The sequence below is a fragment of the Pan troglodytes genome, chromosome 15 (genome assembly GCF_028858775.2).
Source record: "Pan troglodytes isolate AG18354 chromosome 15, NHGRI_mPanTro3-v2.0_pri, whole genome shotgun sequence".
Classification (NCBI taxonomy): domain Eukaryota; kingdom Metazoa; phylum Chordata; class Mammalia; order Primates; family Hominidae; genus Pan; species Pan troglodytes.
Genome location: NC_072413.2, coordinates 97,488,424 through 97,512,562, shown reverse-complemented (window position 1 = coordinate 97,512,562; position 24,139 = coordinate 97,488,424). Strand labels below are relative to the sequence as shown.

The 24,139-nt window shown below is 43.9% G+C and overlaps 1 protein-coding gene across 10 annotated transcripts in view; it reads right to left on the bottom strand.

Annotated features, from left to right (window-relative positions):
- Positions 1-332: 332 nt before the first annotated feature.
- Positions 333-24,139, bottom strand: part of CCNK (cyclin K) — a 30,543-nt gene continuing 6,736 nt past the window's right edge. For 3 of the 10 annotated variants that reach the window (XM_063793127.1, XM_054666287.2, XM_054666286.2), the window contains 10 exons: positions 19,007-19,255; positions 18,284-18,365; positions 16,247-16,378; positions 10,995-11,100; positions 10,449-10,506; positions 9,487-9,656; positions 8,878-9,143; positions 8,216-8,249; positions 4,696-4,767; positions 333-1,691 (listed from right to left, as the gene is read on the bottom strand). In XM_063793127.1, coding sequence (XP_063649197.1) covers positions 1,066-1,691; positions 4,696-4,767; positions 8,216-8,249; positions 8,878-9,143; positions 9,487-9,656; positions 10,449-10,506; positions 10,995-11,100; positions 16,247-16,378; positions 18,284-18,365; positions 19,007-19,203 — 1,743 coding nt within the window. In that variant the 5' untranslated portion in view covers positions 19,204-19,255 and the 3' untranslated portion in view covers positions 333-1,065. Of the gene's footprint in view, positions 1,692-4,695; positions 4,768-8,215; positions 8,250-8,877; positions 9,144-9,486; positions 9,657-10,448; positions 10,507-10,994; positions 11,101-16,246; positions 16,379-17,722; positions 18,088-18,283; positions 18,366-19,006; positions 19,256-19,560; positions 19,935-24,139 lie in introns of all 10 variants that reach the window. The other 7 variants (XM_063793131.1, XM_063793132.1, XM_063793128.1 and 4 more) reach the window with 4 other exon arrangements.

Here is a 24,139-nt window from a genome sequence, read left to right as displayed (position 1 = left end):
CAGAAGTGGAAAGGGTTTCAAATCCAAGCCCCGGGTTCCTGTGTGTGTTCTACGCAGCAAGGCTTCAAAGTTTCAAACTGGTTTGGAACTCAACCAGGTCCTCCAAAGGAAACCAAGGCAGGCACAGGATGGGGGCAGGCTGGCTTGGCAGGCAGCTGTGCGGATCCACCCAGAGTGCCTTGGGAGGCAGTGGGGTTGGCTGTGGCTGCTGTGAGCTGCAGCCAGGCCTCTCCCGCGTCCCCAGGGTCTGGAAGGAGGGCCTCTGCACATCTTATAAGCCACGGACTGCGAAGGCCTGGAGCCCCACCTTCCACCCATAACAAAGAAAGGGATAGTTTCAGAACTGCTTTTATTTGGATAACTGACTGAAGGAGTCTCATTTGTAACCAAGATGGAATTCACAGTATGTTGTTACATTCACACTTAAAAAATATATCTCTATGTACAGGAATTTGCAAAGAGATGTAAACATACATTACTTTCCAAGTACATTTCTCCCCTTCTCCCTGGAGGAAAAAAAAAAAGCCATCCAATGAGGCAACCCCTTCAAAATAATTTTAATACAAAGGATGCAAACATCTATAAATGAAAAATGTGGTTCTTCTGCCCCTTCTGGGTGTCATGGGAGAGAATGTCACCGAATGAAAATGACAACAGCTTGGCTTCAGATGGAATTGGACTATTTAAAATTGAGTTTCCAGGAAAAATAGGCACTGATTTCTAGAAGAAAATTAACTCCTTACCGAAGCTATTTATTGAGCCAATATGGCTGGTTAACGTCCTCACTAGTATAAAGTAACCCAGTGCAGGACTCTCAGACATTAGCTGAACCAAGTGTACACAGTCAGACTGCAAGGGCACTGATGAGGCTACTCTGAAAGCTGGTTGTCCCCGTCCTCTAGGTGTGAGGACCACTCTGATTTTATCCCAGGGGCCCGGTCCATTCTTCCCATACTGCAACTGTCGCGCATTATACAAGGTACCCTGCTGCTTACCCACTTCAACTACTCTGCAAGTCGATTAGAAAATCTTGTTAAAAAAACAAAGAGGGAAAAAAGGCTCACGTTATCTCATCCAGGCTGCCCGCCCCAGCCCCCCAACTGGAGGCATGCCGGGTGGGGGAATGGGCGGGGGCACAGGAGGCTGTCCTCCAGGGGGGACGGCAGGAGGTGGGTAGCTGGCTGGCGGCAGGCCCAACCCTGGAGGAGGATGAGGGGGGACTGCGTGGGTAGGCGGGAGGCGTGGGGGTGGGGGTGGGAAGTTGGGGTTGTAGGTGGGTGGGGGTGGGGGGTAGCCAGGAGTAGGGGGTGGGATGGCAGGTGGGGGGAAGGAGGCTGGGGGAGGAGGCACAGGTGGTGGGGGCGGGTTGGGCGGGTAGACATGGGGGTGGTAGGGCAGGTGTGCAGGTGGGCCGTAGGCGGGGGGCAGGGCACCGTAGGAGGGTCCCTCGGTCTTCATCATGGACTGCAGGCTCTGGTAGCCCTCTCCAGACATGTAGGAGCTGGTGGTGGACATCCCGGTCATGTAGCTGGAGGGGGGCGGGGGCGGGGGCCGGTGTGGCAGCGGCGGTGGCTGGTGCACAGGGGCCGGGTGGGCCGGAGGGGGAATCTGGACTTTGGGGAGGTCAGTGGCATCCACAGGGCCCGGCGGCTCAGCCTCACCTAAGGCAGCAGCGAGGGGAGGCTTCCGGTCTGCAGGAGAGAGACGCATCAGTGCCCGGCCTCCGCCAGCAATGGTTGCTTTTTCAGTGCCTCCTGGCCCTTCAGGGCCATCTTTACAGAGGAGCAGGGAGCAGCTGCCCGCCTCCTCTGTGGCCCAACGCATGGGCCCATGCCCCATGTCCTGATGCCACCAGATGTCTCCCCACCATCTGTCAAAAAGGCCCTCCACCCTGTCTGCGACGACCTGGGGTTTTCCCTCCCTCAGCCCTGACCACACCACCTACAGGCAGTCTCGGCAGCACCCGAAGCCCCCTTGTGCCCTGGCCCCAGCCCCCTCTTCCTAGTGCAAAACGTGTGGGGGCTCCTCTGTTTTTCTGCCTTCAGAAACTGACCCCAGGGGTCAGGGCCACACTGAACTCCTGTCTGCAGCAGTGGCATTTTGCAGAAAACCTCAGAGTTAGTCAAATGAATGTGATGGCACTTAAAACAATTCTGTACAAGTCTCTGACATTCCCGGTGTACCTATCGAAGCAGCAATTCAGGTTCTATTCTAGTCAAGAGAGGCTACATCAAACCCCACTGTGTGCTCTCAGATAGCAGCCTCCTTGAGAGGAGTGTGTGCATGTGTGTGCGTGTTGCGTGCGTGCTGCATGTCTGTGCGTGCTGCATGTGTGTGTGCTGCGTGTGCAGCAGGGACAGGCAGCACTAGGTGTTGAGCACGCCCAAGATACTCTTGCTCAGAACCAGCCTCAGGCCCCTCCCACAGCGCCTCCCAACCCATGAGCCCTCATGCCCCCTTCTGCCAAAGCCTTATTTAACATGTTTTGGCCTGTGATCCCGGGTCACCGTCAGACCACTGGAAAATGACATCGCAACACCCCACCACAGGTAGCCAAACACACAGAATGAGTGTCCTTTCCCAAGGCAGCCCAGGAGACAGACCACAGGAGCAACATTTCTGGTTCCAGAGAACATAGAGAGGACAAAGCCATGAAGATGCTTCTGGTTCCCCAGGCACTTGGGTTAGGCAAGGCACAGCACGACATCCTGGTTGGGTAGACGTGGCCACTGGCACACAACCCGTTTGATCTTGCCAAAGCGAGCATAAGCAGGATTTCATCAGGTCGGTAACAGGTGTGCCACTGGTGTGCCACATCAGCACCCCGCCAGCCTACCGGGTAGGAAGGTCATATGTGCCTGGCCTTAGATAACTGGCTTTGGCTCCAGGTCAGGGCCAGATGCCCTGTGGTTCTAGAAGCTGACTGAAAAAGAGGTGCAGAAAAGTGCTGACACCCTTCAATGCCTCCTGTGTGTCACTCCACAGCCACCTGGGCCCACAGGCCTGCTCCTCCACCTTGCAGAAATCAACTTTTCCAACACTCGACCCTGTAGCCTGAATCTTCAAGTCACCAGTGCGCCTGCCCTTGTGCTGTGTGACTGAGCTGGAACAGCAAGTGGGGGTCTCTCCTGGGCACCCCATTCCCTCTCTGTACACTTGCTCCTGACCAAGTGCCACACACTGCCACCAAACTGCTCCCTAAACATCACTGCTGACCTGAATGCCTCTTCCCATGGCCTAGGGCCTCCCAGGAAGCATACTTCCCTCCCTTCCTCACGGCCCAGCTTTACTGCGCCTCCCAGGCCCTGCTCTCTTCAGCCATGGCCTCCTGGCAGTGTATCTGGCACCCAGGTCCCACTCAAGTCCCAGGCCTACTCCTGGCTATCTGTAATGGGGGAGGGAGCAGAGCTCTGAGGCCTCCACCGCAGCTACTCAGTGCCCTGGAGGCAGCAGCACCCCTGTGGCTGCCCCAGGCTCCCCAGATAAACCACCCATCTCCTCAGTGAAGGCACAGCCCCAGGCTCGGACCAGGGGAACTGCACTTGGCGAGGAGGTGCTCCATAAATGCTTCATGAGCAACCACAGGCATTTAAGTAAGGTTCATATTGAATTGGGGGTTTTGGGATTTGGCCCCAAAGTGGAAAATGACGCCTCTGTTCTCCCAAAGCACAAACACTATCATGATTGAGTAGGAACAGAAATGTAATCTGTGGCACATCTGTTACGGGCACACAGTGCTGTCAGCCCCAGTGTGAGCCACGTGCACCGACCAACAGTGAGTGTAGCAGGCTGGAGGAGCTGCTGACAGAGGCTTGGAAGCCTCCGGAGTATCGACCACCTTTTGGAGAGCAAGCACAGGTCACTCTGGCCTTCTCTAGCGCATCACCTTCTGAAATGGTGCCACAGGTAAAGAATGCCATCTACTTTACAGCTTTTCTCCTCTACTGCCAGCGGTATCAGAGAGGCTTTCCAGCTTACCATGTACTACTTGTTGAGAACTTTTCACTCTTTCATTTACTCTCTGTACAACTGCTTATTCTTCAGAATGCACTAAGATGACACACTGCCAATAGGAAGCAGGTGTGGGGGCGGCCGGAGCCTAGTAGCCACAGTAACCCTGCCTCTATCTCAGAAGGCGGGGTTTGGCTTTCTTTCCTAAAACGGATTCTAATACAATGTGTAGTTTAGCATTTCTGGATGTGAGAGGTCGGAAAATATTCAGATATACTTAACAATTTACAACATTCTCAAAATACCTGGTCAAAATCAGAACTTTGAGACACGGTCTCCCTCTCACCCAGGCTGGAGTACAGTGGTGCAATCATAGCTCACTGCAGCCTTGACTGCCCAGGGCTCAAATGATCTTCCCATCTCAGACTCCTAAGTAGTTGGGACTACAGGCGTGTGCTACCACACCTGGCTAATTTTTTAGACAGGGTCTCACTTTGTTGCCCAGGCTGACCTCGCACTCCTGGGGTCAGGTGATTCTCCTGCCTCCGCCTCCCAAAGTGCTGGGATCAAAAACACAAGCCATTGTGCCCAGCCCAAGAACAATTTTGCAAAGATTCCTGCCTGTGGCTGACATTTGTCAATCTGGGCCCCACAGTCTCCCTTTTCTAAGTTCCCAGGACCTGCTGCGTCCAACATTCAGAGGCGATGTGCACAGCTGGCCAAGCTGCTTCAGCAGATGCTTACCTGGAGGTGGGTGGGCTGGAGGCAACGGTGGATGAGTGGTCTCAATTTTGGGGATTTTAGGTGGTGGTGGTTCTACAGAGAAAAAGCAGATTAGAAAACCACTCATAATTCTTCACATGAATAAGCATGTCATAAAGAAAAATGTACTGGCAGAGATTTCTTTGGGAGAAAAAACAACAGAGATGACCAAGGCTTTAAGGGAACTTGAGGAAGGTTTCAGCTGAACCATTATGCATGAATCCTGTTAACAAATTAAATGCCACCTCCCTCCAAAAGACCTGCGAGCTTCCCACAGGCAGCCCATTTTCCATGTCTACCTAAGTTTCCTTGCTGACCACTTCACTCAAGTCCTTCCAACCATGTGAGACCAGCAAAGCAACGTCTTCATGAGCATGTATGACCTATCTGGAGTCCTCCCTGGTACAGAGGACACAAAGAAAGGTCCAGAGTAGCAACATCATGTCACTGAGTCCCCTGAGGGTTCCACAAGAGAATCTCCATCTTTTCATTCTTAGACATAGTTTATTCTCTCTCTCCCAAATACTGACTTCCAGTTGGCAGCATGTCAGAAGCAGCACATTAACTGGAGTCAGCAGAGCTCTGGAGGTTGACGCAATGATGGCAGGAAGAATGTGCCGCTCACAAAAGCCCAGCAGTCAGGACCCCTTGAGGTGGAGGAAACAGCCCACCCTTCCGGGGTCAGGCAGCGGCACGCAGCCAGAATCCACAATGACAGCACTAGGTCTCCAAGGCAGCCCAAGGGAAGTCCAATCTCATCTGTTTAAGAAGGCAGCGTGCACATCACAACTGAAAAAGAACCCTATTTTTCTGTTTGCATGCTGAGGCTTTTTCTTCCTGAAATGTACTTTCTTCTGGCTTGTACACCACTCAGATCTGAGTCTCCTCTGCCATCACTGGCCTCTTTCTCTGGATTTCCTCCATCTCAAATACAGGCTCAATTTAAGTTCCAGGGACTTCCTCTCTCTTCACCCTCTTCCTCAGAGTCCAAAGCCCCTCTCTAAGTGGACAACTACAAACCTACATTTCTAGCGTCCATCTTGCCACCAAAACCATGGCCCATCCCTAGACCCACCAATCAGCACCTCACACTCTACCTTTTGCCTCTGTATCCTATAACTGCTATTACTCTCACCTCAGGGACCCACCTCCTGCCTTTTTCCACAGCTGTTAATAGTTAGCTAAAGCTGTCTACATCAGGGCTGTCCAACAGCAACATAACTGAGAGCCACATATCTACAATTTTAAACTTTCCAGGAGCCATTTTATTTTTTGAGACAGGGTCTCGCTCTGTCACCCAGGCTGGAGTGTAGTAGTGTAATCATGGCTCACTGCAGCTTCAACCAACCAGGCTCAAGTGATCTTGCTGCCTGAGTCTCCCAAGTAGCTGGGACCATAGGTGTGGCGCCACCACGCTGAGCTGATTTTTAAGTTTTGTGTAGTGATGGGGTCACCCTATGTGGCCCAGTCTGGCCTGGAACTCCTGGGCTCAAAGCATGCCTTGGCCTCCCAAAGTGCTGGGATTACAAGTGTGCCAGGAACCACTTTAACAAGAAAAAGGAGCACTCCAGCCTGCGTTAACAGAGCAAGACTCTGGAAATAAAAGGAAAAAGGATAAAAATTTATTTAACCTGATAGATCGAAAATTTTATTTCAACATGTAACCAATATAAAGCTTTACTAATGAGATGTCTTACGTTCTCCTTTCTTGGAAATCTCTGTGTATTTTGCATTGTCAGTGCTTCAGAATTTGACCCAGTCACATTTCGAGTGCTTGCAGCCCTCTGCAGCCAGCAGCCTTCGGCATGGCACAGTGCAGCTGAGTTCCTCTATAAAGCTTCCTCCGGATCTGCCCTTCCTGCCCCGCAGCCAGCATGCTGAGGCCACCATGTTTCACCATGTTTCCCATGAGTGCCAGCAAGATTCTCCCCATTCCTAACCACTTGCCCTATTTACTGCTGCCAGGGGACTCGTTCTCAAATGAATTTAGACTCTGCCATTCCCCTGCTAAATCTCCAATGGCTTCCCTTGCCTCTGCCAAACTCACAGTCCTCCAGGTAAACTCTCTGATCTGGTCCTAACCCACATTTTAGATCCTATCAGAAGCTATTGCCTTTCAATTCATCACATTCCAGAAAGACTCCTCTCCATTTCCCCTGATTCTCAATTCCTTTGCTCACTTGCATACTTCCAACTTACTGCTCCATCCTCCCCCTCTGCTCTTGCTGCTCAAATGCAACTCTTCCTTCAAGGTCGTATATAGTTTGTTTCCTGCCTCTGACAGACCTGCACGTCAACTCAATTGCATTTCATGTGGCATGGAGTATAGCCCGTTCTTGTGTCTAACATTTAATGTCGGTCAATTTGAAGCTAATTAAAAAATTCACCTGTAGGCTGGGCACGGTGGCTCATGCCTGTAATCGCAGCACTTTGGGAGGCTGGGGCGAGCAGATCACCTGAGGTCGGGAGTTTGACACCTGCCTGACCAACATGGAGAAACCCCGTCTCTACTAAAAATACAAAATTAGCCAGGCCTGGTGGTGCGCGCCTGTAATCCCAGCTACTCGGGAGGCTGAGGCAGGAGAATTGCTTGAACCCAGGAGGCGGAGGTTGTGGTGAGTTAAGATTGCACCGCTGCACTCCAGCCTGGGCAACAAGAGTGAAACTCTGTCTCAAAAAAAAAAAAAAAAAAATTCACCTGTACTGAACTCATCATTCCCTCAAATATACTGGGGGGGAAAAAAAAAAGGTAGCTCTATCATAACTGGAAGATTTCACAGCAGTTTAATGAATGGAACTAAGAACCGAGAACATGGTTCTAAGAACCAGGAACTACTGGAACTAAGAACCAAGTAACAAAGAAAGACAAATGAGTCAATAGGGTCTGTGCCTTCAAAGAGTTCAGTATGATAGGTGGACTGACCCTGTGACAAAACATTTCTAACTTTCTGTTTTGTAATTGTTCCAATTTTGCTCACTCCTTCTGTTTATTTCCAATATTGACATGAACTAACTTTGGGTTCTAGACATGTGACAGCACCTCAACCCAAGTGTGTTTAAAAGAGGCCTTGCCTGCATAGGCAGCTGGGCTGGGCCGGGCCGGGGCTGTCTGGGCAGCACACCACCCCCTACTGCCCACCCCATCTGCTGTGGGTTGGTGCTTGGGAGAGGACTCCTGCTGCTGTGATGGGGGTAAATAATCTCTAAAAATAAAATTGCAGCAACAGTTCTCCTACAGCCATAATTATACTTTTATATATGTTACTGAGTACATTTTTATTGCCAGTAATGTTTTCTGTACTGATAGCTTTGTAAGAGCACAATTTTAAAATCTATGATCAGGCGATGAATAGAAAGACAATGCTGATGGAAAAGTTTTGTATGAGCTCTAAAGTTAAGATTTAAGGCCAATTTAGATCTGAAAAGAAACAATGTTGGCTAAGAATTTAAAGTTTTGCATATAAACACATAAAACTAAAAAAACATCAGAACAGGAAATTACCTGCTGCTTTGTTCTCTTCTTTGGGAGAAACAACCTGTTACAAAAGAAAATACACAATTGTTAACTGGGATCCTGAGTATGATGAGAAAAAAATGGATTATCCAGGTACCACCAGAATCAGCGACGGCAGTCACTGTGAACAGCCTCGGACAAAAATTATTTCTAGCCTGAACTTTCAGGGCAAACCACGGCACCTACCAGATCATCATTTCTGCTCCCTTCCTCTTTCCATTTACCAAATAAGACAGAATGACTAGCTTTCCTGAATGGTGAGTTCTGAGTAAACACTAAGTTTCAGGACCACTTGGGTGCAGGAAACGGTCCACTGTTTGGGGTCAGGCAGCTGCACAGAAGCAGCATGCACAACGACACTGCTAGGACACGGCAACGACACCCTGACAGGCTTCAGAACCCTGGCAGGGATGAAACAGGCAGCAGGGCTGGAGCCGGGCAGAGAGCCCCCTCCTGGTTCTCAGAGGCAGCCTGTCCTTGGAGCACCTTTGTTTTCAGGCTCCCCACCGACAAGCAGTCGGACTGCGAGTTTCGGTGAACACCCCCTGCTTCCGGTGTTCCCTGTGCTCGCTTAGAAATGGGAACAGTGCTCAGGTGTTGCTGCCACCTGGAAAGCCTGCTCTACCCAGGGCCTGCTTTAGCCCACTCACCACGGCTCGCTTAACCTGTCGGGGAGAACTGGGCTGCGGAGAGGGTTTCTTGGGCTGTTGGGCTGGCTGCTGCTGCTGGGCTGGTTGCTGGGGGTCCTTCTGCTGGGGCTGGGATGGTTCGGAGCTTTGAGACGGCTGTGACTGCTGTACTTGCGGCACTTGTGGTGTAGGCTGAAGAGACGGGGGCTGTTGCAGCTGATGGGGGGTGTGATGAGGCATCTGTTGTTTTCCTTGTGAGTAAAGATCCAGGATTTGGTGGCAGATGTCTAAATGATAGCCAACAATTACATTTTACACAAATTGGTATTTTAAATAAAATTTTACCTGGATAAAGAATCAGTTATGATACCCCTACGAGGACCTAAGCATGAATCACATTTACAACTCACCCCATCTTCGTTGTGTGCAACACTGGTGTGTATTTTTAGTTCACCAAAAGTATGTGTTTGGACAAAGTGGAAACTATTAGATAATTTAATTAACGATGCTTCTGAAATATTGCTCACATATGTCTATCTGGGAAAATCCATTCTTGGGACTCAGGGTACACATGGAAGAATCATCTCAACATGGAACACCCTCACGAGAACGCTTAAGCATGCCTGGTACCTTCCAAAACGTCGACGGGGACATCTTGAACAAACTGCTCCCACCATCTCCTATACATGGGTTTGGAGGTCCATTCTTGTATTTCAAATTTGCACAAACGTCCTGCGAGATACATCACTGCTACTGCTATGATCTCTGGTTCCCACTGCAGTGACAAGGTGGTGCAGAGACTAGTTCAACAAGAAAAAAAAGGTTAGATAATATGATCTAATATTTATGATTAAACCAGTGCATGGAGATGCCATAACTAACCATTAATTTGCTTATTCTCCCCTAAATTTAATTAAAGTACTATAAATAAATAAACTCAAGTCTTTACTCTTCTAAAGGTACCCAACTAAGTTACTTTAACCATAGTTAGTAATTTCTCTATTCCTTAAAGAATCAGAAGAATTCTAGCACATCCAAAAATTGCTACACCAATGAAAATGACTTATGTTATTTAAACTGTTGAAATCCTAGCCACTCAACTGTTTCTTCAAATGAAATCTTATGGGGGAAGTCAAATGTAAGAGAAGCTTCACTGACTGCAGTGGGATGGGGCTGGCAGCAACTCCATTCACAGGCATTCTGTTTCCCACCACAGCCCCTCATTAGATCCCTGGCCTCTCAAAAGAGTGTTCAGGCTCTAAAACTATACCAGGAAGTATATTTTTGCAGAACCAAATGGGCTCTAAGTAATTAGTTTTCAAAATTCTCCAGTGTATTGTTTTGGACTTATGTTTCAGACTGGTGATAAAATTTCAGCACCTCACACCACCATGACACGGCAGGGCAGAAGGAAACCCTCTGCCGGGAAGCAGATGACCTGGACGTCAGCCCCAGCTTTGCCATTAACTGGCTCCTCAAGCCAGGGCAAGTCAGTTTCTTCTGACACAAAATGAGGGGTTTAGATGAAATGGTCCATAAAGTCTCTGCCTATTTTAAAATACTATAATTAATCAACATTTGAACATGTATACCTGTCATTTACAAATGTCCATGCCATTTGAACCAACTTTTGAATTTTGTTTTTATCACCTAGAAATGGGGACAAAAAGGTAAATTAATAGCAATAGAAAAAAAAATTCACAGGCAGCATCAAGTATTTATTAAAAACCTACCACGTGTTCAGCACCACTCAAATACACAGCAAAGAGCTTTTGCGTGGGAAACAAGGATGAATGATGTGGGTCCACGTCCTACCCCTTCTTCCTCCTCATGACCTACGCTGAACCACCATGTATGGAAAACCTGGCTCCAAGGCTAAGTTTATTAGTCCATTAAAAAAATTCTGACTCATTTTCCTGCCTCTCCTATCACTTGGCAACTGGATGACAGAGCCTGTTTATACATAAAAGGAAACAGCATTAATAGCTGCAATACTGAATTGACTGAACAAGCCATGTCCTTGGTATTTTACACATCAAACTTTGTTTTCCTCTTTTGAGAAGCATAATTTGAGTGTCATCAAATTATAAAGACTTGATTTCAGAATGAAAAAATTCTTCTGAAAACTTTCTTCTTACCTTTGAGTTGCTTTGCATATTTTAGTAGGAACTGGTATGGATGTTCTACCTGTAAATCAAACTTGATGGTCTGCAGTAAGATTCTCTCCAGAACCATTACTTCCTCCTAAAAATCAATCACAAATGTTAGGATAGTAATTACAATTGCAGGTCTCAAGCAGCATTACAAAAGTGAGCTTTCCTGTCTATTTATTCTCTCTTCAAGTTATATTTTAGCAACTGCTTTTCCTTCCTTTCTCTCCCACTCAGACTTTTAACATGCTCAGAGACACTGATAAATTCTGAAAAGATCTCAAACACGAAGACAAAGCAGAGGTTTAATGTAAAAAAAAAATACTGAAAACAAAAGATCCTTAAAAATATTATTATTTTCAATACATACATGAGTCTCCCTTTACAAAACAGATCTTTACGTTATTGATAATTTGACTAAATTGTAATTTCTTTCAAGACCTCAAATTTTAAAAATGCAATCTTTTAGGAATTTTCATTGAAAACATTTTAAGCAAGAAAGAGTTTATGATAGCCAGCCTCATGAAAACTCAGAGATAAATTGTACCAGTGTGTGTGTATGTGTGTGTATATATACTCATGTACACATATAGTGTATTATGTGCAAATGGGGGCAAATCAATTTTGTGTTTAAATCTTTCATTTATTTGAAATAAATCATCCCAACAACACTTACTGAATAAATGATCATTTCCAATTTTATTTAAAATGCTACCTAAATCACCTCCTAAACTACGTGTGTATGTCTGCCTACACACACACTATCTTTTCTGTTCACTGATCTGCCTGTCTACTCCTGGACCAGGATCAAAGGGATTTGGGTGGGATACAATAGCTCCAGTATTACTTCTCTTTTTCAAACAGTTTCTGGGTTCTGCATGTCCCCCTCACTCAAATTTTAGTAACCATTTTACTTAGTATCATTACAGAAAACATACATGCTATTAATATTCTCATTGGAAACTCAGAGGATTTATAGAATAATTAGGGAGAATGGAGATTTTCAACCATATTGAAATTTCCTTCCAAAAATTTATTAATATCTTTTCAGTCCTTTAGTTGTTTTAAAGTCCTTTCCACCCCACTAACGAGGTTTCCACAAGGTTTAACCTTGGATATTTTACTGTTGCTATCGTTAATGGAATGTCCTCTTTGATGATACTCTCTAACTAATGTCTTGAACTCAGCCCCTGTACAGCCGACTGTACCTACTGCTTAAAGACAACATAAACCACAACCAAGACACTGTGTGCGGGGAGGACAATTTGAGAGAATTCCTTGTTTGGCATCAAAGACAGGGCGTTGTAGAGGACTGTAAATCTCATCAACAGGTGCAGAGACCCACAGGTCACTGGCTTTCATTTAGAAGCATAGTATTATTTTATAGGATACAGAGATGATTCTATAATTATTTATTATTCCAAATTACATGGCAAGACTAAGGTTTTTCAATCTTAGTTTCCCAAGCATATTCTCATGAAAGTTTTTAAAAATCTTAGAAACTTTCACACAGTGTAAAAAAAACTGGGCCGGACATGGTGGCTCATGCCTGTAATCCCAGCACTTTGGGAGGCCGAGGCGGGCAGATCACTTGAGGTCAGGAGTTCAAGACCAGCCTGGCCAACACGCTGAAACCCCACCTCTACCAAAAATATAAAAATTAGCCAATCATGGTGGCAGGCGCCTGTAGTCCCCTACTTGGGAAGCTGAGGCAGGAGAATCGCTTGAGCCCGGGCGGCAGAGGCTGCAGTGAGCTGAGACTGTGCCATTGCACTCCAGCCTGAGTAACAAGAGTGAGACTCCATCTCAAAAAAAAAAACAAAACAATTTTTTTCTTTGAATGCCATTGTCACCACCTGCTTCCCAGAAGCTTCAACACTTCCTCTAAATTTAGAAACAATTCTTTTTACCAAGTGTACCAATTGGCTTGCAGGCTGTAGCCCACATACTGTTACAGGATAGCCCAGGGCCTGCCCTCCCTCTGTCTTCCAAATATTCAATTAATGGGGTCATTATAGGTCTTTGAGCAAACATCATTCCTCAGGAACGCCTTCCCTCAGCCCCTATTTATCCGGGGGACTTGCCTGGGTCCCTGGGTGGAATGCTATCACAGCACCTTAAATGACCTTTTACAGCGGACACCACAACTCATCATCAAATAGTTATATACTAATTTGATTAAAATTTATCCTGCCACTCAACTGCAGAGTCCATGAGAGCAGAGACCATGTCTGTTCTGCCTCGTGCCTCATGTCTAGTGCCCAACACAAAGGCTGAAACGAATAATATCACAGAGAAAAGCCACACAATTAAAATAAAGCTAATTAAGGCAAAAAATGTTCCATGGGACTCATGATCTTATTTTTCCTAAATACTTATACTGCCTCCACTAAAGAATTGCCCTCCTCTCTGCAGAGGAAAACATCTTCCCCAATGTCTTCACTGCTCCCAGCTCCAGGTGTTTTCCTTTGGCCCCGACTCCGACCAGGGAAGACTGCAAGAGATAGAGAGGCAGGGGGCAGGTTGCAAAGCCCCCTCCCCCATTCAGACCTAATTGGTATGGTGACCCCTCTTTTCCCATTTTCTGGGGCACAGGAGCTTCAGAACTTCTACTTTCACTGTTCCTGGACTGGGGCTTGGTTTCCTGACTTCATGGTACAGTGGGTAAAGGCTAAAAGTAAAGGGGGCTTCTCCAAGGCACCCTGGGATAGCACAAACCAGCAGCTGCCACGAGTCCATGCCCTGCTGTGGTCCCAGATCTGTGTGATGCCTTATCCTTAAGCACAGCTTGCCAGCCACAAGGTTCACCTGCCCCTGTGATGGGGGTGTGACTGAACCACAGCATGTTCCTACAATCAGACTTATCACATTAGGACACAGGGCCCCACTACTCAGTAAAAATCAAATACCCATGCACATTGAAAACATTATCTGACGGTGAAATTATTTCTATAAAACTGCATTTTTGGTTACAGTTAATATGAGTTCCTAATAGGTTCAAATGTTTATAAACAGATTAATGGATTTATAATTAAGTTCAAAAGAGTTACCCACATTGGCAATACTTAGAAAATACTAGTGTTAATCACAACCACAATATGTATAAAAGTGTTCTGGGCCCTTGTTAACTCCTCAAAGCAATGAGGAGAATGACTATACATTTTGTATATACATACATAATGCTTGGCAGAGAAAAAGATAACTATTGTGAGACAATACAAGCTAGTTAGGAAAAACAACACCATGAATGGGGCTGAACTTCATCGCTTTAGCTTTAACCGTGATTTAGAAATTTCCTCAGACCATTAGTTTGACATTTATTCCACGAGTACTTGCTGAATGCCTACTCTGTCCTGCCACTGAATGAGGCATTAGACAAAACAGATAGTCTTTGCTTTCATGCATCTTACAGCTGAGAAGGGGAGGGAGTTATGTGTGTGATAATTTGATAAAAATCATCTAATGGATACTACTATCTAAATGCACACCACTAAGTGAAAGAGACCAATCTGAAAAAGCTACATCCTATATGATTCCAATTCGATGACATTCTGGAAATGGTGAAACTATAGAGACAGTAAAAATATCAGTGGTTGCCAGAGGTTAGTGGGGAGAAGGAGACAAACAGGTGGAGCACAGAGAATTTTTAAGGCTATGAAAATAGACTACATGATACTATAATGGTGGCTACATGTTACTATACGTATGTCCAAACCCATAGAATGTACAACACTGAGAATGAACCCTAATGTAAAGTTTGGACTCTGGGTGATGTGTCAATGCAGGCTCATCAGTCATAGCAAATGTACCACTTTGGTGGGGGGGATGCTGAAAATGGGGGAAGCTGTGCATGTGTGGGGTGGGGGGTATATGGGAAATCTCTGTACTTTCCACTCATTTTTGCTGTGAACATAAAACTGCTCTAAAAAAAAAAAAGCATTTTTTTTTTTTTTTCTTGAGGTGGAGTCTTGCTCTCTTGTCCTGGCTGGAGTGCAGTAGCGCAATCTTGGCTCACTGCAACCTCTGCCTCCCAGGCTTAAGCAATTCTCCTGCCTCAGCCTCCCAAGTAGATGGGACTACAGGTGCGTGCCACCATGCCCAGCAAAAAATAATAAAGGTTTTTTTTTTTAAAGTAATATTAGTTTATTTATTTGTTTTTGAGATGGAGTTTTGCTCCGTCACCCAGGCTGGAGGGTAGTGGTGCCATCTTGCTCACTGCAAGCTCCGCCTCCCGGGTTCATGCCATTCTCCTGCCTCAACCTCCCGAGTAGCTGGGACTACAGGCACCCGCCACCACGCCCGGTTAATTTTTTGTATTTTTAGTAGAGACGGGGTTTCACCATGTTAGCCAGGATGGTCTCGATCTCCTGACCTCGTGATCCGCCCGCCTCAGCCTCCCAAAGTGCTGGGATTACAGGCGTGAGCCACCACGCCTGGCCAGTTTATTCTTATATGGTAGAGATGGGGTTTCGCTATGTTGGCTAGGCTGGTCTTGAATTCCTGGGCTCAAGCAATCTGCCCGGCTTGGCCTAAAGTATTTTTGAAAATCTATTTAATTGCAAACTGTGATAAATGTTATGAAGGATAATTAACAGGTGTTACTGAGGTTGCAACAAGGGGAACTTGATGCGAATGGGAGTGGAGGAACACTGCCATGGGTCCCTAAAAGTGGTATTTTAAAAACACAACAAAATATGTACAATTATTTGAGCACCACTTGCTGACACTGGCGTGAGTTGTATGGAAAGGATAGGATGGCTGGTGTGACCAGTATCAAGCTCTGGGTGCATAAAAATGCTGCAAATGTTGATACCTTCCAACATTCTTGAGAAGCAAAAGACACATGGCATATGTAGGCATGTGTATGTGTACATACAGCATACATACTTTTGTTTGACCCAGAAGCTAGCTGGAGTTGTAACCCTGCCATCACCACTGCACTTAAGAAGCAGAGTCCTAATGGCAATTAAGAGGATTTTTGCTCATATCCATGAAATGTGCCACTGCCCCAAAGTACTTAGAATACTGCTGGGCACATAAGGAAGCACTGAGTAAGTGTAGGCTACACGATCTTCCCTCCTTTCTTACAAAAGCATCACAAGTAACTTCTACAGAAGGCCCTCTTAGGAACTCAAGAGACTGGCAGACACAAGGGCTACAGGCACTGTCAACATGTGGAACTGTACAATACTACCATGAGGAATCAAGACCAGAAGGCAGGAAGTTATTATCATTCTTACCTTTGGGTCATCTCCAAACTGGCCAAATTGTACATCATTTAATAAACTACGAGCTGTTTTGATGATATCTTTACATTTTTTTGGTGTTTCTTCTACTTTCCCAGCCAGAAAGAGGCAACAGGCTCCTGTCACCTAAAAGGGAAACAAAAGTTCTTGATTTTTGTTATCAAAGGTCACATAGAAATAGATACAATAAATTTTGGCCTTTGTAATAAACTGGTCTTCCTCATTCCCCTACCTTTCTTTTTATCATTCACAAACACTCCGATACTCTAGAAGCTTGAAGGAAATTTTATACATATAAATCCCCCAAACTCTAGCTTCATAAATTATTTAAAATTTAACTTTCTTAAAAAAAAAGTCATGTAAACAAAGAAAATGCCAAAAAGGAAAAGAGTCACATAAATAAATTTTCTTCTCATATTCCAAACTGAAATTAACTCCCTAAACAGCAAGCTTTGCCGTGGAAAAAGAAAGAGCACAACTAAACACAGTCTCGCGGAATCCATCTCAGCAGCACTGCCCATGCTTCCTTTTCCTTCTAGCACAGTCCTGTGGAATCCATCTCAGCACTGCCCATGCTTCCTTTTCTTTCTGCTATGGTCTGAATGTTTATGTCCTAATTCATAGCTTGAGACCTAATTCCCAAGGTGGCGGTATGAAGAAGTGAGGCCTTTGGGAAGTGATTCTGAATGGGATTACTGCCCTTATAAAAGAGGCCCAAGGGGCTTGTTCCTCCCTTCCACCATTTGAGGATGCAGCAAGAAGGAGCCCTTTTATGAGGAACAAACCCTTACCAGACACAGAATCTGCCAGCACCTTGATCTTACACCTCCCAGTCTCTACAACTGTGAAGAGTTAAGTTTCTGCTGTGTGTAAATTATTGGGTCTAAGGCATATTGTTATAGCAGCCTGAATGGATGAAGAAACTGTCCCTCCAGTTGCCTCAACCTTAGTTCAGTCCCTATATCACTGGGGTCTGAACTGCTCTGTCTTCAGCTTCTCTTTGCCCACTCCAATCCTTCCTACATGCCACTCTCCTCACATAATCCTGATCACACTAGATGTCAGACACTCTGCCGGGGGTACAAAACTGATTCCAACATGGTCTCCTTCTTCAAGAACTTCACAACCAGTGAGGAAGGCATGTATATAAATCTAACTAAAATCTTAGCTAACAAATCAACACAATGACTTTAATGTTAAGTCTGTCATTTTCACGAAACCTTTTAATTACTGCACTGTTCACCCACTGAAGCCAAATTTCTGAAGTCTGGCATTCGAGGCTTATCGTGGTCTGACCCAGTCTACCTATCCACCCAGGGTCTCATCATTTCCTTCCTGCCAAATCAAGCTCCTGGCTGGGCTGACAATGTGTCACATGGTTCCCCCTGCCTCTGCTTATGCTAGCTTCTGTTGGACCACTGACCTAGCCCATCACGGCATGGCTATGCCCTATGTACGTTTAAGGCTTACCTTAATGCTGGCACCTTCTTCCTAGCACTTTCCCTGCTCTCTCCAAGATGTAAGTTGTCTCCTCCTTGAATGCCACAACTCTTTTATCAGTATCTTCCGATGGCCTCACTTTCCATCACGTGTTCTGTGCATGTTATACCACTTATCCTGGACTGAAAGCTACTCTATCTCCCACAGAGAGTAAGACACAATGCACGTCTTGAGGAGTAACCGAAGAATGAGTGATATGGCATAGACAACTTCTGTTCCATTTTGCTTTCTTGGTCTTTGTTGAGTCTCAATTATAAGCCCAAATTTATGCTGGGAAAGGTACCACGGGAGTAAACTTTCATACAAAGCGCAATATGACTATGGTCCATATTGGCCTAAGTGAAAAGATTTGAACATGGCTAATTGGAATAAAAAAAGTTCAAACTTGATTTTGTTTATATGCAGTATATACCATATAAAAATAAATACTTTCTGGAAAATATGAGAAAAATAGAGCTTATAATTAGTCCACCAAACTGTGTGGAAATAATAACATATGACAGAGAATTACAATAAAATTCAAACACTTACATATCTTGGGAATTGCTTGAAGGAATGAAACATATAGAAGCGATGAAAATAAATTATTCCAGTTGCCAGGGTATCATAGTGTCTGTTGTTCTGGTTAAGGACTCTAACCAATAACTTTTACAGGTTATACTCTTAGTTAAATGTAGAAAAACAAAAAGACAAACAACAACAACAAAATCAATGGTAAAGTAAACAATATTAGTGGCAAAGTAACGAGATGGGAATCTCAGGGTGTCAGAATTCTGGTACAAGAATTAGCAAGCTGAAGTTTTATACTTTTAACACCCTTTAGAAACACTTCAACTATGATCTTTTTTTTTTTTTGAGACAGCATCTCTGTCACCCAGGCTAGAGTGCAGTGGTGTGATCTTGGCTCACTGCAGCCCAGGTTGGTCTCGAACTCCAGATTTCAAGGGATGCTCCTGCCTAGGCCTCCCAAAGTGCTGGGATTACAGGCATGAGCCACTGTGCCCAGCCTCAACTGTGATCCTAATGGGTGCCTCATATCCTCCTGGCTGGCCACCTCCTCAGTGGCTAAGTCTACACCTTTAAAATGACAAACCAGAAAGAGACAAAACCCCACCAGAAACAACATTCAAACAGATATTTAAGAACTGCTCTGGTACAGAGAAATTACTATATATTTTGTCTACAGAATCTAATTATTTCTTGGTGGTGAGTGGGGAGCCTATCTGTAACAGATTCCAAGGAGAGTCAGGATACAGCCCCAAACGTGTGCCCACATCAAAGATGAACCGAGCGCCCTCTCGGCGGTACCGGGCCTCGGTGGCTGGATCAAGTCCTTCAAGTTGTGAGGGTGTATGAGCCAAGTCTTTCTTATCCCAGTACCAACATGGCTTTGTGTGGTCCAGGTTTGCTGAAGTTACTGAAGGGCTTGAATTTTCTTTATTCTCCTTCATTTATTGAAGTAGACTTGTTCTTTCCAAAAGGTTCTCTGAAAATGTTAGAATCCTATGAGAAAGAGAAAAGCAAAGTTGGAAAGGAATACTCCATACTATAAGCAATCTAGAATCATAGATTGTACCTGGTTTGGGATCACTATTTCCTATAGAAACCACACTGTCAATTGCCAGTTACAAGCCCGGGCTAACTCCAGAGCCAATTTAACACAATACTGTAAGATGACCCCAGTACTAATATTAATAAATCTCAAATTTCATGGTAGTTTAAAAATAAGAGTATTTCCTCCCTCTCTCTTGAGATTAAAGGGTTAACCTTATTTGACAAAGTTTTGGAAGAAACGAAGTACATCTCACTTTCTTCTGGTTTTTCTTCACTAGACATACAGGTCCTCTAACGCTGGTCCAGATTCCATTCTTCAGCAAAACCTGGGCCTGTCTTAATCTTGACAAAGATTTATGTTCTAAAACTAACCATCTCTTCCATCCAGCACCCCTTTTCAGTTTATTCCATGGAGGCACTTTCACTTAGACAAGTCATGGGATTGGGTTAATTCACATCTGCACAAATCACTGAATTCACTGATGTAAACCAAATGTGCATCTTGTGATTTGGGGAGTGGGTGGATGGAAGTGGTCCATGAGAGAAGAGCTCCTTTAAACTGTTCTTGCTTTTTCATCCTCTTCCTTTTCTTTCAGTCAGAATAAAGACACTCTCCAAAAGCTCCATGCTGAGAGAAAGAAAGAAAAAGAAAAAAACAACAACAACGAAGGATCTCATCTAGAGACCACTGTTAGAAATAAGTCATTCGTAACCTGGATCAGAGACAGCAGATACTTTCAAATAAGGTATCAAAAGGGTTCTGAAAGAGCTGGCTGGAGCCAGGTTAGTCTGGTTAGCAAGAAAACAGCAGCTCTGTGGCCAGGTTCTGGGCCAGGGCTCCCACCAGTTCATCTGGAAACCTAACCTTTTCTGTGTATCTGCCTCATTTCTGGTGGGGAAGGTGACATGGTGGGGCTGAATATTCTCCTCCTTGCACCTGGTAGCTCTGAAGGAAATCTGATCTTCCCTCCAAGAGGAAGAATTAAGTACCTGGAGAAAAGCTTGAACTAATAATTTACATTTTTGTGTGTGACTGATTAAATTGGGCACTGTTCAAAGGGCGGGGGAGACCAGTTAATTAAAACCTCAGAAAATATGACCTGTTCATAATCAGACATCACACTGAGATACAATTCTCACCTACTGGATTGGCAAAAATCCCGAAGTTTGACAATTTGCTCTGTTGGCAAAGCTATAGAGAAGCAGGTGATCTTATAAGCTTCTGGTGGGAGTACAAAATGGTCCAACTGTCACAGAGAAGTTGACGATATCCAACAAAATTACACATGCATTTGCTCTTTGACCCAGGATTCCCACTGCTGGGAATCAACTCTGAAAATATTGTCCTAACTATGAAATGTCACAACTATGAAACAACATGTGCACAAGATTATTCACTGTAGTGTTATTTATAATGGCAAAACCATAAACAACCCAAACGTCCATCATCAGGGGACTGGCTGAGTAAAATATGACACATGCACACAATAGCATACCCCACAGCTATTAAAAAGAATGAGAAACGTCGTTAAGTACTGGATGGAGAAATTTCCAGATCATCAAGGTATAGGATAGTGTACACAGTCTGTTAGCATCTATGTAACAAAGGAGGGGAAAAAACAGACATTTTTTTTTTTTTTTAGACAGAGTCTTGCTCTGTTGCCCAGGCTGGAGTGCCAGTGGCATGATCTTGGCTCACTGCAAGCTCCGCCTCCTGGGTTTATGCCATTCTCCTGCCTCAGCCTCCCGAGTAGCTGGGACTACAGGCGCCCGCCACCACGCCTGGCTAATTTTTTTGTATTTTTAGTAGAGATGGGGTTTTGCCGTGTTAGCCGGGATGGTCTGGAGCTCCTGACCTCGTGATCCGCCTGCCTCGGCCTCCCAAAGTGCTGGAATTACAGGTGTGAGCCACCGCGCCCAGCCAGACATCTCTATTTTTTTAAAGTAATTCAAAAAATAATTACCAATAAGGAATGGGGAAAAACAGGATGGAAAAGACAGGAATGGAAACAAGACTTCCCTATGTATATATCTTTTTACACAGCTTTGCCTTTTTATGAAAGCTTTTATTTTAAACTAATTGTACGTTTACAGAAGAGCTGTAAAGATAGATGAGTTTTGTCTATACCCTTCACTTAGCTTCCCCAATGTAAACATCTTCCATAACCATGGTTCATTTATCCAAAAAAAGAAATTAACTTTGGTATAACCACTATTAACTACACATCATATTTGGGTGCAGGTGATATCAGAACAACTTACTGCTGTTAACCATGAGCTCTTGGTTAAGATGGAGTCTACCAGGTTTCTCACTGTAAATTATTATTTTTCCCTTCCTATCTTCTATTCCTTAGATGCAAGTCACGAGGTCCAGCCCACACTCAAGGGTAAAGGAATTAAGCTCTACTTTCTGGAGGCAGAGATATCGAAGAAATTGTGGACATATGTTAAAACCACCCACTAGTAAGTAAATATTTTGGGGGAAATATTTTACAATGCAAAATACTATACAAATGTCTGTTTCTCCTTCAAGTTTCATCTACTAATTTTAGCATTCACCTGAGACGATTACAACTGTGGTGTTCTAATGGTGACTTTCTATTTCCTTCACTGCTTCAACATTTATTATTTGGAATCATTTTGTTAATATTTGTTTCTTCTCTCCCATTTGTTTATTTACTTTAGTACAGACATGAGTATTTTATTATTTGGGTTATAATCCAATACTATCATTATTTATTTTGTTGCTCAACTTATTCCAATGTGGCCATTAGGTGCTCTTTCAGCTTGACTCCCTGCAGAGTACTTTTATAACTTTGATGTTTGAATCATGTAAATATTTAACGTACTCATACACTTAACTAAAAATAAAAAAGCAAATCCTAAAACTCAAACCAAATGGGCAACAAAATCACACAGAAACTTACTTCCAAGTAATTTCTGATATTGTTACATGCTTAGTGAGATATATTCTAAGGACAAAAATAACTGAAAAGAATTATTTATTTGTTTATTTATTTACTTACTTACTTATTTATTTTAGAGTCAGAGTCTTGTTCTGTCACCCAGGCTATAAGTGCAGTGGCATGATCCTAGTTCACTGCAGCATCAAACTCCTGGCCTCAAGCGATCCTCCCGCCTAGCCTGCCAAAGTGCTAGGATTATGGGTATGAGCCACAGTGGCTGGCCCCAAGGAAAATTTAAAACTTCATTAGTGTACTGTTAGTAGTGTCATTAATGTTGTAATTTTCAAACACATTTTTTTTTGCATGTTGTGGAATAAAGCAAATATGTAAATGCTAATGTTGTTAGGAACCAAGATTTTCAGTGCAAAGAAAACAAATGCACACATGCAGAAAACCAAATGTTAAGAAACAAATCTGTAATGTTAAACTTTAACTGAAGATATCAAAATAAATCATGGTTAAAAAAAAATATATATATATATGTACCCCATTTCTCTCCTTTTCAAGTACCAAGAAGGAATGACACTCCTAATTCTGAAATCTTAACTTTTTCAATACCAATACCCTCTAAAAGGAAGCAGGTTTCTTTCCAGTCTGGGGTTGGAGCCTGCCTGGGATGTACTCAGACTAATCAAAGCTTATCAAAAGACACAGGACTGCTGAAGGAATGATTTGCTAGGGAAAAAAAAAAAAAGACACAGGAGCCACCATGATGGGTGCCCCCTGGACTAATCCAAGGTAATTTGAATAGCAAAAAGAAAAATAACTGTGGTTGATCATAAAATAGTGAATATACAATCCAAGTGTCCATAATATTAATATATATAGAGAATAATACTTTGCTAGCACTGATAACTACTGATAATAAAATGCTACTGATAATAAATGCGACTTTGCTAGCACAGATATTAACTACTGTAAAAAAAATACAGTTGATCCTTAACAAAATGATCACATTTGACATCACTAATAGGGTGAAAACCTGACATTACATGGCTTCTGATGTGATGCAATGTGAAATAAACATCACCTACCTATGTAGTATTCTTGTCCCCCAAAAGCTTAACCTAAATTTAAGCAAACTTTTGACCGAACTTCCAGTTTACAATAAATACTGGTGGTAGAAGAGTAAGTGAAAAAAGCACAACATGGAAACTATCAGTCACATCCAGAAGGTGAGACACTCTACTCAACAACTGACCCGGTCTCTTCAAAACAGTGTTATGAAAAAACATTTTGAGAGACTGTCTTAGATTTAAAAAGGCTAAAGAGGGCTACAACAAAATGCAATGTGTGAACCTTGATTAGATCCTGCTTTTTTTTTTTTAAAAAAAAAAGAAATTTCAAACAATTTGGAAAAATTTAAGTATGAATTGTATATTAGAGGGTATTAGGGAGGGAATTACTGTCAGTTAATTTTCTTTGGGGGTAATAATGATATTGTGATTACACAGGAGAATGACTTTATTCTTAGCAGATGAAGGCTGAAGTATTTTGGGTAAAGTGTCATGATGTCTGCAACCTACTTTCAAATGGTTCAGCTAAAACACAACCACACAGTAAACATGGCAAAAAACGAACATGTGTCCACAGGTAAATAAGCTGTCATTGCACTATTCTTTCATACAATAAAAAGTTGGGGAAAAAGTCAGATGAGACTGAATAGGAGACCAGGAGGACTCCTTATCTTCATCAATCCCTCGATAGCCAAGGAATACTTGCCTATGTGTGGGTACTGCTTTCATAAATTACAACATTGTGATTTGAATTATAGCATACAAAAAGAAAAGTGAACTAATTGTAAGTGTATGGCTGATTGTTATTCACAAAGTAAACACACCTGTGTTAACACTATTCAGTTGAGAAA